This window comes from Drosophila ficusphila, unplaced genomic scaffold (assembly GCF_018152265.1).
Source record: "Drosophila ficusphila isolate 14025-0441.05 unplaced genomic scaffold, ASM1815226v1 contig_412, whole genome shotgun sequence".
Lineage (NCBI taxonomy): Eukaryota > Metazoa > Arthropoda > Insecta > Diptera > Drosophilidae > Drosophila > Drosophila ficusphila.
In genome coordinates, this window is record NW_025064326.1 from 3,605,823 (window position 1) to 3,618,341 (window position 12,519).

The 12,519-nt window shown below is 40.5% G+C and overlaps 3 protein-coding genes across 5 annotated transcripts in view; 2 read left to right on the forward strand and 1 right to left on the reverse strand.

Annotated features, from left to right (window-relative positions):
* LOC108094137 (mitogen-activated protein kinase-binding protein 1) overlaps positions 1-6,704 on the reverse strand; it is a 59,957-nt gene extending 53,253 nt beyond the window's left edge. For 2 of the 3 annotated variants that reach the window (XM_017194565.2, XM_017194561.2), the window contains exon 1: positions 6,086-6,704. The gene's annotated coding sequence lies outside the window, so the exon portion shown is untranslated. The remainder of the gene's footprint in view (positions 1-6,085) is intronic. The other variant, XM_017194569.2, reaches the window with a different exon arrangement.
* A 1,411-nt stretch (positions 6,705-8,115) lies between these two features.
* On the forward strand, positions 8,116-9,089 carry LOC108094122 (accessory gland protein Acp29AB). Its single transcript, XM_017194543.2, has one exon. It carries the CDS (start codon positions 8,121-8,123, stop codon positions 8,889-8,891), a length of 771 nt encoding a protein of 256 aa, XP_017050032.1. The 5' UTR covers positions 8,116-8,120; the 3' UTR covers positions 8,892-9,089.
* A 202-nt stretch (positions 9,090-9,291) lies between these two features.
* LOC108094097 (macrophage mannose receptor 1-like) lies at positions 9,292-11,275 on the forward strand. Its single transcript, XM_017194521.2, has 3 exons — positions 9,292-9,779; positions 10,726-10,838; positions 11,193-11,275. The coding sequence occupies exons 1-3, from the start codon at positions 9,292-9,294 to the stop codon at positions 11,273-11,275; spliced, it is 684 nt and encodes a 227-aa protein (XP_017050010.2).
* Positions 11,276-12,519: the final 1,244 nt, after the last annotated feature.

Genomic DNA, 12,519 nt, shown 5'->3' on the forward strand with positions numbered 1-12,519 from the left:
CAGATTTTTATTTATGTGCCATTGCCTCCCTGATTTTTGTTTTTATACCCTTGCAGAGCAAAGGGTATTATAATTTTGGCCAGAAGTTTGCAACGCAGTGAAGGAGACACCTCAGACCCCATAAAGTATATATATTCTTGATCAGCATCACGATCTGAGTCGAAATACGTCTGTACGTCTGTCCGTCTGTCTGTCTGTCCGTCTGTCCTCCTGTCCGTTTCTGCCTAAACTAGTCTCTCAGTTTTAAAGCTATCTTGCTGAAACTTTCCCAAAAGATGTGTAGTTATTGCAGTATATAAGTCGGAACGAGCCGGATCGGCCGACTATATCGGATAGCTCCCATACAAGAGGTCAAAAAATAAAGGATAAAAAATTATTACGCCGTTGTTTTTGATCAGATCGACTTGAATTCTTCAAGATGGCGTTTTCTAACGGTTATTAAATTTCGGATTAAATTTTATCAAAATCGAATAACCCTATCATATAGCTGCCATAGGAAAGATCAAAAAATATATATAGAAACAATGGCAAAATAATCATAACGTTGTTGTTTTTTATTCCACGAGCATGATTTTTACAACATCGACTTTATGAACTACCCTTGAACCGAGAAAAAATTTCATCAAAATCGGACGACTATATCATATAGCTGCCATATGAACAATAGTCGAAAATATGGAAAATTAATAGAAAAGTCGTCATAGCTTCGATGTTGTTAGCCTTTATGTATTTTGTTCGATATGTTTGATGACTGCAGGTATATAAGCTTCGGCTTGCCGAAGCTAGCTTCCTTTTTTTTTTTTTTTTTTTTTGCAATTAGACGCAGCACACTTCCCTCTTATTTTGTCTATCTCTTTGGTTTATTGCCGATTTTGTCTTGTGCTGTTTTCCTTTTTCTTTCCTATCTCTTTCGATTTTTCCCAGAGCTTTTCGCCTAATTAGTTTGGTTTTTTTTTATTGATTTCTTGCCATGCTTGACGTTTTTTTGCCTTAGGTTTTCTGCTATTTATGTTGCCTATTTTTGTTCTTCAAGAAGGCAAACACAAAGCATTAGCAGATAAAACAGCAAACACTCCCACAAAAAGAGGCCAACAAAATGGCAAGGAAACAAATTTTGGCAATCGCTTTGTTATTGATTTTGGTTTGGCTTTTATAGTATTTTTTTCGCTTGATTGATTTATGTATAAAACCTTGATCTTGGTGATTTTTTTTTCAAATATCCACTCTTTTGGCCCGATCTGACCTCAAAAATGTAAGCGATTTCGGCTTAGTTTCGTACAAATGAGCAAATTAGTAGTTACTTATCAGTTGTTTTTGTTTTAATCTTCTTTTTTATGTTGTTTCATTTTTTCCTGACAGCCTCGAGAGCTAAAAACACTTGAGAACAAGCGTTCGTTCTTTTCATTTATTGTTTTGTTTTTGTTCTTATTTAGCCACTTGGCGCTCACTTTCGCCTGTCTTTTCTGGCATTACGTATTTAGCTTATCTGCCAGTTTGTATTCATTTATTTATCTTGTTTTTTGCGAATGTTTTTGCGCATAAAAAAATGTTCTAATATAGGCGATGAGCAATTCTTATATTTTGATTAGTTTTTCAGAAAGCTTTTAGACAATTTAATACTGTTTATTTTTTTTATTTCAAGATAGGGACAATAAATTATAATTATTGCCAGTTAGTTTTGGTCTGGCAGTTGGCCAAAGGCAATAATATTCGCGGAGGGAAGCAGCCGGGCAAAGGCAGCTGTTGCAATTCAAAAAATAAATTTAAAAAAATCCTCCCTGCAGGTTCTCAAACAATTTTCCCCATCCCTTTCTTTAAACCCCCCTGCAAATTCGACAAGTTTCACGACAGACAACAACGAGACACATAAAGTTTGTTTCTCTTTTCCTTTATTTTTTACTGCCAGTCTGTCACACAAAAAAAGACGAGGAAAATTGGTTTAAAAAAATTCCACTGAAATAAAACAACTTTGGCCAGTTGTTGGGCGACTGCATAATACTTCCTCTTCAAACTTGGCACAAGCCACGGCCAAAGCCAATTGCAGGCATTGCGGACCGAATTCCAATCCCACTTAATGGGTTATGACATCGATGGGATGTTGTGCGGGAAAAGGGGTCTTCGAGCAACAATGTTTGGAAGGCCTAAGCCAAATCATCACAGAAAGCAGCAGCTGGCAGCTTTAACTTGTAATCCTGTAATTTTAGTTGATTAAGTTGTTTGTTAATAGTTCGTTACCAGAGTAAATAAACTGAACTAAACCGAAATGATTACTGGATGATGAGGAGGAAAGTTGTCTGGGGTTGCTGGCCTTTCAAGGCGTGAGATGGCAGTTCCTCATCGTTTGATCTCTGGTTAAACTGGTATAAAATATGGCCTAATAGTAATATAATATAATAGGTACATATTTAGAATACAAATTTAGAAATAAAATTTCTTAATGAGAAAAAAATACGTAACCCTTCAGGAAGTAAAATTAGTAAATCATAACAATTGTCCTAACAATTGTTCCTTTCTAATCCCACTATTAATCTAGAAATTAATTACTAATTTAACATAGTTTCGTTCCCAGTCCATAAATTAAGTTCCATAATTTGCAAGGGGGTCTAACTCCTCCTCCAAAAACTAGTCATTATCCCAAGACTCCCACATAAAAATAAGCCGTTGCGGAAACAAAAAGTAGCATCCGACAGCACTCCGATCATAAATGCTGCAACAAATTCTAATTAAACTACAAAACAATGCAATTCAAGTCATTAGAAACGACCTCAAACAATGGCCGTGGAAGAATGCGAAAAAAAGAAAGCCGAAGGAGAAAATCGAACTGGGAGTAGGGAGGAGTTCCCCGGGCATAAAGCACCAAGATGGGTGAGGAAGATGAGGTCTGAGGGCCTTGTGTGCTCAGCAGCCATGTCTTATCGAATCGGGTTTGCCATTAACTTGGCCCGAACCAAAGCAAACTGCATTCCAGCCATACTCAAGTGCGAGTAGAACTCCTGTACATATATCTCCTTATGCTCCATGCACTTCGCATGCCTTCCCTCCCCTCACACCTTGCCACTTTCCCCCTGCCCCCCCCGATTCCGTTTCTGCCACGTTGAGGAAGCGCCGTCGAGTTACTTGATATCAATAAAAGTGCACAGTGCTAAGATAAACTTGAAGAGCACCAGAAGGCCAGACACAAAACAGAAATAAGGTAAGTCTGGGTTCTGTGTTCAGGTTTTCAAATACTCTAGCAGGTAATACGCTCATTTATAATTTAAAAATTCAATCTGATTGTTATGGAGTTGTGATTAAACTTTAAGCAATTTTTAGTAATCATTTAAAGGTTAACTTTGGTCATTATACTAACCCTTTTTATATTTTTACTACAAACTGGCTGTGAAAACCTTGGGACCTTCAAGCAGGGTATAAAATATGGAAGTGGCAGAGGAAAGAAAAATGCAGAAGACACACAACAGCAGCAGCAGCCAACTCCAACCAGAAGAACAAGTGCAGGGTGGGGGTGAAAAGCCAGGGAAATGCAGAGGCAAAAATGTTGCACCTTTGTTAGCTGTGGCTGCTGTCTGTTGTTTTCTTGGTGGCAACTCTTGACTTGGGGCGGCCTAATGGATATGCAACGCATATGGCAAATTATCCAAAAATGTTGGCCAGAAGGGAGTTGAATAGGGGGAAAGCGGCGGGCCAAGCACACAGGTGAGCATGGGGCCAAAGTGCAGACCACACTTTAGACGAGGCATTCCCCCAGGTTGCCATCATTTTGAGCCTTTCTTTTTTGTTTGTCTTGTTTTGTTGCCTTGGCAAATTTACAGTTGCATTTTGGGGAGTGCATTTGGGATTCGTTTTGGACACGTGAAAACTTGTTTTTGATGTTTCGTCTGGGAGTTTCTTACAGAAACGTAAAAAAATGTATCCTATTTACTCATAATAAACATTTTTACTACCGAAACTTTTATGTTATCTAGAGGCAATCTTTGTAATCAAAAATGCTAACCAATTTTCTTTGATTATGCACTAACATACATTTTGCAGTTTCTTTTCTGTCATTTTTCGCGTTCTCTTCATTTCCGAGTTGATTGCAGCCAACAGACTTCCAATTGAGCCATGCTCCATTAGTTGGAATATACGGCATAATATTTAATGGGCCCAGTTTAAAGTTGCCGGCCAATAAGAGAGCGGCTGAGATAAAAAAGAACGCAGAGCGGCCAAAAGGCAATAAAAGAAGGAGACGAGGCACCGAGCCAACGATGTAGATAAAGGGAGAACGAATGCCAATGAAAGGGGCTGACAATGCGGACGCAGTAGGAATATTCAGATTTTTCATATCGCATCTATGAGATACGTGAGCCTCTGGCCCAGTCACAGGAACAGTGGAAAAATATGCAAGCGTGGAAACCAAAAAGGCCACGAAATCCTTAAAATGCTGAGCGGCATGGGATCCTCTTTAAACTGCCTGTAGATAAATTGCTCGAGCGCGAGGAACGAGTTGAATTTCAAAACTAGAAAACATGGCCAGCTACGTACATATGTATATATAAAAACACTCAATGCGCACCTGTCGCCAGGTAAAAACGCAACCGGCAAACGTCTTAGTCAGCAAGGTAAAGAAAAAATAAAACCAGAACTCAAAGACAAAAGTCCAGAAAAATCACACAAGCACACTGAGCAGGTAGAAAAGAACCAGTAGGAAAGTAAACAAAATGGGAAAAGTAGGAAACCACAGAGACTTCAGATCTTCTCTGGGAAGAAAAATTTAAAGTCAGGCAGAGTGGAAAAGGGGATCCAACAGTTGGAATGAAATTCACCTGTCGCCGATCTCACAATTCTTAGTTCTTTCTCGTTTTTAACTCTGCTGAGCGGCTTTGACATTTGATCGTGAGTTTCGGGTTTCTTCACACACTACACTTTGTGGGGCACATCGGCTTAGGGCAGTAATCTTATTGGTTATTTAAACTGAGAATTAAGACAATTTTGCTTTTAAGTGTGGAGCTTTACAGCTTTCCTATCATAATATTTCCACACTGTTTTCGGATTTTAATTGCGCATGGACTATCAGGCTTTAACCCGAGAAGGGCATTAAATTCGACAAGCTTGAAGATCATTTTCAGCCTGCCATGTGCACTGTGTTTATTTTTTTACTTCACAGCTCCCATCGCTCCGTCTCTTTCGCTCTTTCTGTGTTGTTCCCGCCGCAATTTATTTTTAACCCTTGGGTAACTTTAATGAGCTTAAACTGACCGCCGCGTCGGCTCAAAATGAAAACACCACAAGTTTGAAAAAAAAGATACACACGTAACGTAAGAAAAACTTTACAAATTAGTCATTGTGATTAATGAGCCGGTGTTGCCCTCTCTTTCGCCCTCCATCTACCCATCTCCTCTCCCGCTTCTAGACAAAACGTGTCCAAGTTGCGCTGATTTATTTCGTGTGAGCTTTTTGAAAAAGATTATAGGTGTCTGAGGCAGGGGGGCGGGGGTCGAAGGGGATTCCTTGTGCAATTCGGTTTGCCCCTCTGCATTTATCTAGATCAGCAGAGCGTTAAAGGGGCTGGATCTTGAAGCTAAATGCATGTGTTTGGGTCAAGTTCACCTGTCTTGCGCCCAACTTGCGCAGTTATGGTTTAATATGGCCAATAATTCGTGCGTTCAGCGAGTTTTATTACAGTTTCTGAAATTTTGTGAATTTTAGTCACTGAAATACGACTTTTTCGTTCTAAAAAGCCATTGTCTACAAACTTGAGCGAGAAGACTTTTTTAATTATTAAAATTAAGTGGAAGCGGATAAGTTTTAATTCGAGGCTTGCGCAGCTCCCAAACTTTCAAAAAGTGTTGCTGTTAATGGGATCTATTCTGCGGCATGGCCTTCAAAGTATGTACACATCGAGAAAAGCGAGGACGCTCAGCTGAGAGCGGAAAACCACCCCCAAAAGGGGGTGGCTCCGCACATCCTCATCCACCTTCGAAAACCGTTTTTCTGGTCTAGGTTAAACAGACATTTCGACACATACGCAGCATCCAAAGGAATTCCATCAACCCCGAAAATGTGCGTTTTCGTCAATTGGAAGTGTGTCATGCGGTCCAAAACTAACCTTTATAAAAAAATTCCTTAAAAACAGGATTTTCGTAGTGGTTCCTGTTTATCTTCTTTCTTCTTTCCTTTCACCGGTCTTTTGCTTTCATCTCCCTTTTTTTTTGCTTTGACTTTGATTGGTTTTTTTTACTTTTTGTGGTATTTTTTTCTGTTTGGTTTCCTTTATTTTTTTTATTTTATTTACTTGTCACTTGTTTGTTGTTATGGTTTTTGTTGCTGTCTTTTTTATTTTCTAGACAGGTGCACTAACAAAAACAACACACGCACACTCCGACGAATTTTGCAAGCGTTGCACACAAACACACACTCACACACTCGAAGACTTTGGCTTTGAACTTCTTTCTTTCTTCTTTCCTCTCCTTTTGCTTTTTGTGCCTTTCTGCTCTTTTCACTTAGTACACGTATTCGCTGTATTTTATCTAATCTCGGGTTCTGCCTTCAGATAATGCCTAATAGCCGCGACACTTGAACATAATTAACTATTTGTATTTCATCTCTTCCTCTTCTCGGCAAACGCCGCACGCTGCAAACACAAAAACACAAAGCAGACACGACGCGACGCGACAAAACACGTCCGCTCCGAGCAAAATTTCGAATTTTTCTGACTCTGTTTTGATTTGATTTTCGCTTAGCGGTGAGAAGTGTATAAAAATATAATATATCGATATTTTTCGAAAAATAAATAGGAATATCGATAGTTTTATTTTATAGTTTGTTGTACTTTTGCAATTTAAAATGTTTAAACACAAACTGTTGGACTTGGAAAAAAGTATTCGCTTGCTATAAATATTTTCAATTTCTGGTTTTTACTTAGGGTACGGTCACACCGGACTTTGTTCTTTTTTTTACATTAGGAGGATGTATTCGGTAATATGTAAAAAGGGTGGGTAGAGTGTCGAATGTAAATAAGTCGTGTCGAGTTTATTTGTACAGTAGAATCCGGTTATAACGACTTTCAAGGGACCGACCATTTTTCGTCGTTATAACCGGAAGACGCACTAAGCAAAAGGAAGAAATAAAAAATTTTTTTGATTATTTTATGGTTGCTGTGTTTGTAATAGGTTTTTAAAATAAATCAAATTAATTTTTTTATTAAAACGAAAAATTGAATAAATTAAATTCAAAACCATAGGTTTTTCTAAATACTGAAAACTGAATGAGCTTATTATTGCACATATTGCATTTGGCAAATTAAAACATTCAGTTTTCACCGAAAAAGCAGAAAAACTAGAAATATAACGGGTCATCTCATGGAATAGGCTACAAGGTCTGCACACGCAGTGTTAGTCGGCATTGTACTCTCTCTCTCTCTCTCTCTCTCTCTCTCTTGCAGCAGCGTAGTTAAGGCGACAGCTAAAACTAACAGAGGTTGTGCCAGTGCAAGATCCTTCGTGTCGCTGCTACGCACACAAGAAGGGTGCCGATCACTGACAAATTCATACATTTCTAACAGCGTGTTTTGATGCTTAAATTTGGAACTACGGCACTGTATTTTTCCGGCACGACGCAATATCCGGTTAAATTTTTCAATTTTCTTGAAAAATTTCATTCTTATAAGCGGTTTGTCGCTAAAAGCGGAAACGCTCTAAGCGGAGGCCCCTTCATATAACTTTGTATGGGGACCAACCAAACCAACGAGTTTTTCTCCCAAAACCCCCGGCGGAAGAAGCGGAGTCGTTATAACAGGATTCTACTGTAGTTCAAAAATGAAGTTTCTGTTTTACTCGCTGAAACTCGATTTCTACAAGGCGCAAATTTTTTGAAAATATTTAAACTGTCATTTTCCCAATTGCCATAATTAATGGTTAAAGAAAATTATTTTTTGTAGGAGAAAATATTTTGTGATATCTTAATAAAATCAAACAAAATTAATTCAATGGTTGGTGTTTACCGAACGAATTTATTCAGATCTAGGCAAGTGCATTCAACTTAATGCAAGTAATTCTAATCAGCTCACCTCGTGCTCATTCAGACACTCGGTTTATAAACAGCCGATTGAGACCGATAGAGCTCATTGATAATCCGCATTCGGAATGCATCGGTTTGCTGTGGCCCTAATATTCGCACTTATTGCGTGGCAATCGATCGGTTCTTCGGCTGAAATCCAGTCGGTGTGCCAGTTGGAGGATCCGCCGAAGCAATGCGGCGAGTTCTGCCTCACGGTGCTGCAACCGATCCTGGATCACATCGCCAAGCACCAGGAGCAGTGGAGCAATTGCAGCGTCCGGCAGGCGGGTGAGCTGCTGGCGAGGCTGGACAAGATCGAGAGCCTGCAGTCGGCGATCCACGTTAAGCAGAAGGTCCTGCAGGCGAGTTGGGAGAGTCCCGCCTTGCCCAAGGACTTCGAGGAGCGACTGGAGAGGATAGAAGGTCGCCAGGCAGAGCTACTGAAGGGGATCTCCAAGGTGGACAGGAAAACTGTTCCGGCCAGGTTCGAGCTAATCGGCTCCAGGTTCTTCTACGTCGAGGAGGAACTGCGTCGGAATTGGTCCTCTGCCGCAATCACCTGTCGCCGAAGGGGCGCTCAACTGGCGGTGATCGAAGGCGAGGAGGAGCTGAAGGCCCTGAGGACGCGGCTCAACAAGGAACGCTCGTATTGGCTGGACATCAACGACCTGGACACCGAGGGCCAGTTCAAGTCCTCGGCCACCGGCAAAGAGCCACCGTTCTACAAGTGGAGAGCCGGGCAGCCCAACAACTTTGACGGCAAACAGCACTGCGTTGATCTCCTGGACGGGCTCATGTACGATAATAAATGCGACACCCAGAGGTACTTCATTTGCCAGTCGGACAGCGAAAATTGATAGTGGAATTATGGAGAACCCAATCCGATATTCCCACGAAACACTTTTACTCTGCTATTTTAAAGCTCCTAGTTGAAACGCTTAAACGCTTTTATCACTAACCTCAGGGGCTTGAAAACAAGACATACAAAACAACATTTGGATATAAGTACATACATTAAAAACATGTTTGAATAAAACATTTTGGTAGAAAGCACATAAAAAGGGGCTCATTGAGTATTTAGCAAATTAGTTAATTGGCGAAATTCGATTTACTCGGTCGCGCGCTTTCAAAATGTTGAAGTTCGGATTTTTGTTTCTCTACGCCTTCGTTGGCTGTACCTTTTCCGGGAAAGTACAGGCAACTTGTGTCCTGACTGATGCCCCAAATCAGTGTGGAGCATTTTGCCTATCGTCTCAGATGCCTCTCATCGATCACAATCGCAGGATACAGGCGCAGTTTGATCTCCTTTCTGCACAAGGAAAAGTAACTCAGGCGAAGTTAGAGCGAATAGAAAAATTAATAAGTGCAATGGTGATGCCATCGAATGGGACTCAGGGAGGCCCAACAACGATCCCACCGATCCCACTGATCCTGATCCCAGTGGGTGCTGGGGAAATCCCGCCTGGTTTCGAGCTGATTGGATCCAGATATTTATATTTTGAACATGATCTGAAAAGAAGTAGGGATGACGCTGGTGACATCTGCATTCGAATGGGAGGGCGCCTGGCGGACCTCAAGGACGAAAATGAGAGCGTGGGCATTGGTCGCAAGCTCCACCGTCATCGTTACTGGCTGGGCATTAATGATCGGGAAAACGAGGGGCAGTTCTTAACTGCATCTGGTCGCAGTGCACCATACTTGCCGTGGGGTCCAGGAGCACCCCACCCCGATAACCGCAATAGAGAGTGCGTTATCATGAGCTGGGATAATTATAAAATCTTCCGAAGGGATTGTGAACAAAAACATCGTTTTATTTGTCAGTTAGGCGACGAAATTTAAGTAAAGGTTATTCATGAAATACCCTTAAACTTGGAATTGGGAAATGTGGAAATATATTGATAATTGCAATTGTTAAATTGGCGTGTGATTCCTAAAATGAAAAGTGTCTTATTGAAATAGGTGTGTTAGATAAAGGAACCGAAGTCACTATAGTATCTCGAAACCTTCAGTGACCTTATTCTATATAAATGGGAAACCTTGAGGTATTTCATTTGTCTGTCGGACAACGAGAGTTGGTAGTGGAATTCCGGAGAAACCTGCTCAACAAACACAAACCGCTCTTCTCACGGAACACTTTTACAATGCTATTTAAAAGCTCGTAGTTAAAATGTTTAAACGCTTTTATCACTGACCTTAGGGGTCTTGAAACCACATTTTACCATATACATACATTAAGCAGCTGTCTGAATAAAAGATTTTGGTAGAACACAGATATAAAGGGGCTCATCGACTATTTCCAAATTAGTTAATTGCCGAAATTCGACTTACTCGGTCGCGCGTTTTCAAAATGTTCAAGCTCGGATTTATGGTTCTCTACGCCTTCGTTGGCTGCATCTTTTCCGGTGAAGTGCAAACAACTTGTGTCCTGACAGACGCTCCAAATCAATGTGCGGCATTTTGTCTATCCACTCAGATGCCCCTCATCGATCACAATCGCAGGATGCGGGAGAAGTTAGATTCACTTGCTGCACAACTGAATGAAACTCAAGCCAATTTAGAAAGAATTGAAAAACAAGGGCAAACAAGGACAACGATGTTGCCATCGGACGACACATCGAGTGCGGTCCCGCCTGGTTTTGAGCTGATTGGGTCTAGATATTTCTATATAGAAAATAATCTTAAACTAAATAGGTATGATGCGGATAATAGCTGCGATGGAATGGGAGGGCGCCTGGCGAAGCTTAAGAACTCAAATGAAGAAAAGGCCGTGGGTCGCAAACTCGACTATCATAGTTACTGGCTGGGTAATATTAGAAGTGGTCACTACGATAGAGAGTGCTTTTCCGTGCATGATCATTATTACTACCGTTGGAGGGATTGTTATTCTGAACAATATTTTATTTGTCAGTTAGATGACTGAATTTAGATGAAGGTTAATCATAAAATACCCAACAAATTGGAATTTGAAAATGTGTAACATAATAAATTTGTCATACTTTAAGCATACAAACGAGCTAAATAAATATATTGTTAATTGCAATTGTGAAATTGGCATGTGATTACTAAAATGAAAAGTGTCTTGTTAAATTAGGTGGGTGAAATAAAGAAATCGAAGTCACTACAGTATCTCAATACCTTCAATGTACATTAACTTGTAGGGTTTGTGTTTCAGCTTCTGGTTGCGCTCCTCGCAGCTGATAAACAAAAAGCGAGTGCCGGAGGAGGCGAGGAGAAGCGGTGATCGCTTCTATTTCATTGGTCAATGAGACCACGAGAGTTGGTATTGGAATTCTAGACAAATATGTTCAATAAACACAAGCTGCTCTTCTTACGGAACACGTTTAATCTGTTATTTTAAAGCTCCTAGACGTTTTTTTTTGCTGACCTTAGGGGTCTCGAAATATAATTTTAGCAAAATACCCGGGCTCATCAAGTATTTCCAAATTAGTTGATTGACGAAATTTGATATACTCGGTCGCGCGTTTTCAAAATGTTCAAGCTCGGGTTTTTGGCTCTCTACTGCTTCGTTGGCTGCATATTTTTGGGAATAGTGCAAGCAACTTGTGTCCTGACTGATGCCCCAAATCAATGTGGGGCATTTTGTCTATCCGCCCAGATGCCCCTCATCGAACACAATCGCAGGATGCGGGAGCAGTTAGATTCAATTGCTGCACAACTGAATGCAACTCAGGCCAAATTAGACAGAATTGAAAAACAAGGGCAAACAAGGACATTGGAGAACGAGATTCAGGCAACTGTTAGTCCTGGAGGATTTCCTGCGAAGCCAACGAACGAGGTTCATAGAAGTGGTAGCCGTGATATAGTGTTAGCCACGAGAGCGATCCCGTCTGGTTTCGAGCTGATTGGGTCTAGATATTTCTATATAGAACATAATCTTACACGAAATAGGGATAATGCGGATGACATCTGCCGTCAAAAGGGAGGGCGCCTGGCGGTGTTTGGGGAAGTACATGAGATGATGGCCGTGCTTCGCAAACTCGACTCTTATTTTTACTGGCTGGTCGATACTAGGAATCAACCACCTCACTACGAAAAAGAGTGCCTTTCCGTGCTTGATTTGCATGCATATCCATACTTCGATTGGATCGATTGTAAATCTGAACGATATTTTATTTGTCAGTTAGACAACTAAATTTAGATGAAGTTGAATCCCGAAATACCTAAAAAATTGGAATTGGAAAATGTGTAACATAATAAATTTACCATACTTTAAGCATACAAAAGAGCTAAATAAATATTGTTAATTGCAATTGTGTAAATGGCATGTGATTACTGAATTGAAAAGTGCCTTATTAAATTAGGTGTGCGGAATAAAGAAATCGAAGTCACTACAGTATCTCAAAATCTTCAGTGTACTTTAACTTGTAGGGTTTTTGTTTCAGCTTCTGGTTGCGCTGCTCGCCGCTGATAACAAAAAGCGAATGCCGGAGTCTGGGACAACTTTGCTTACGTATTTTGTTTTAC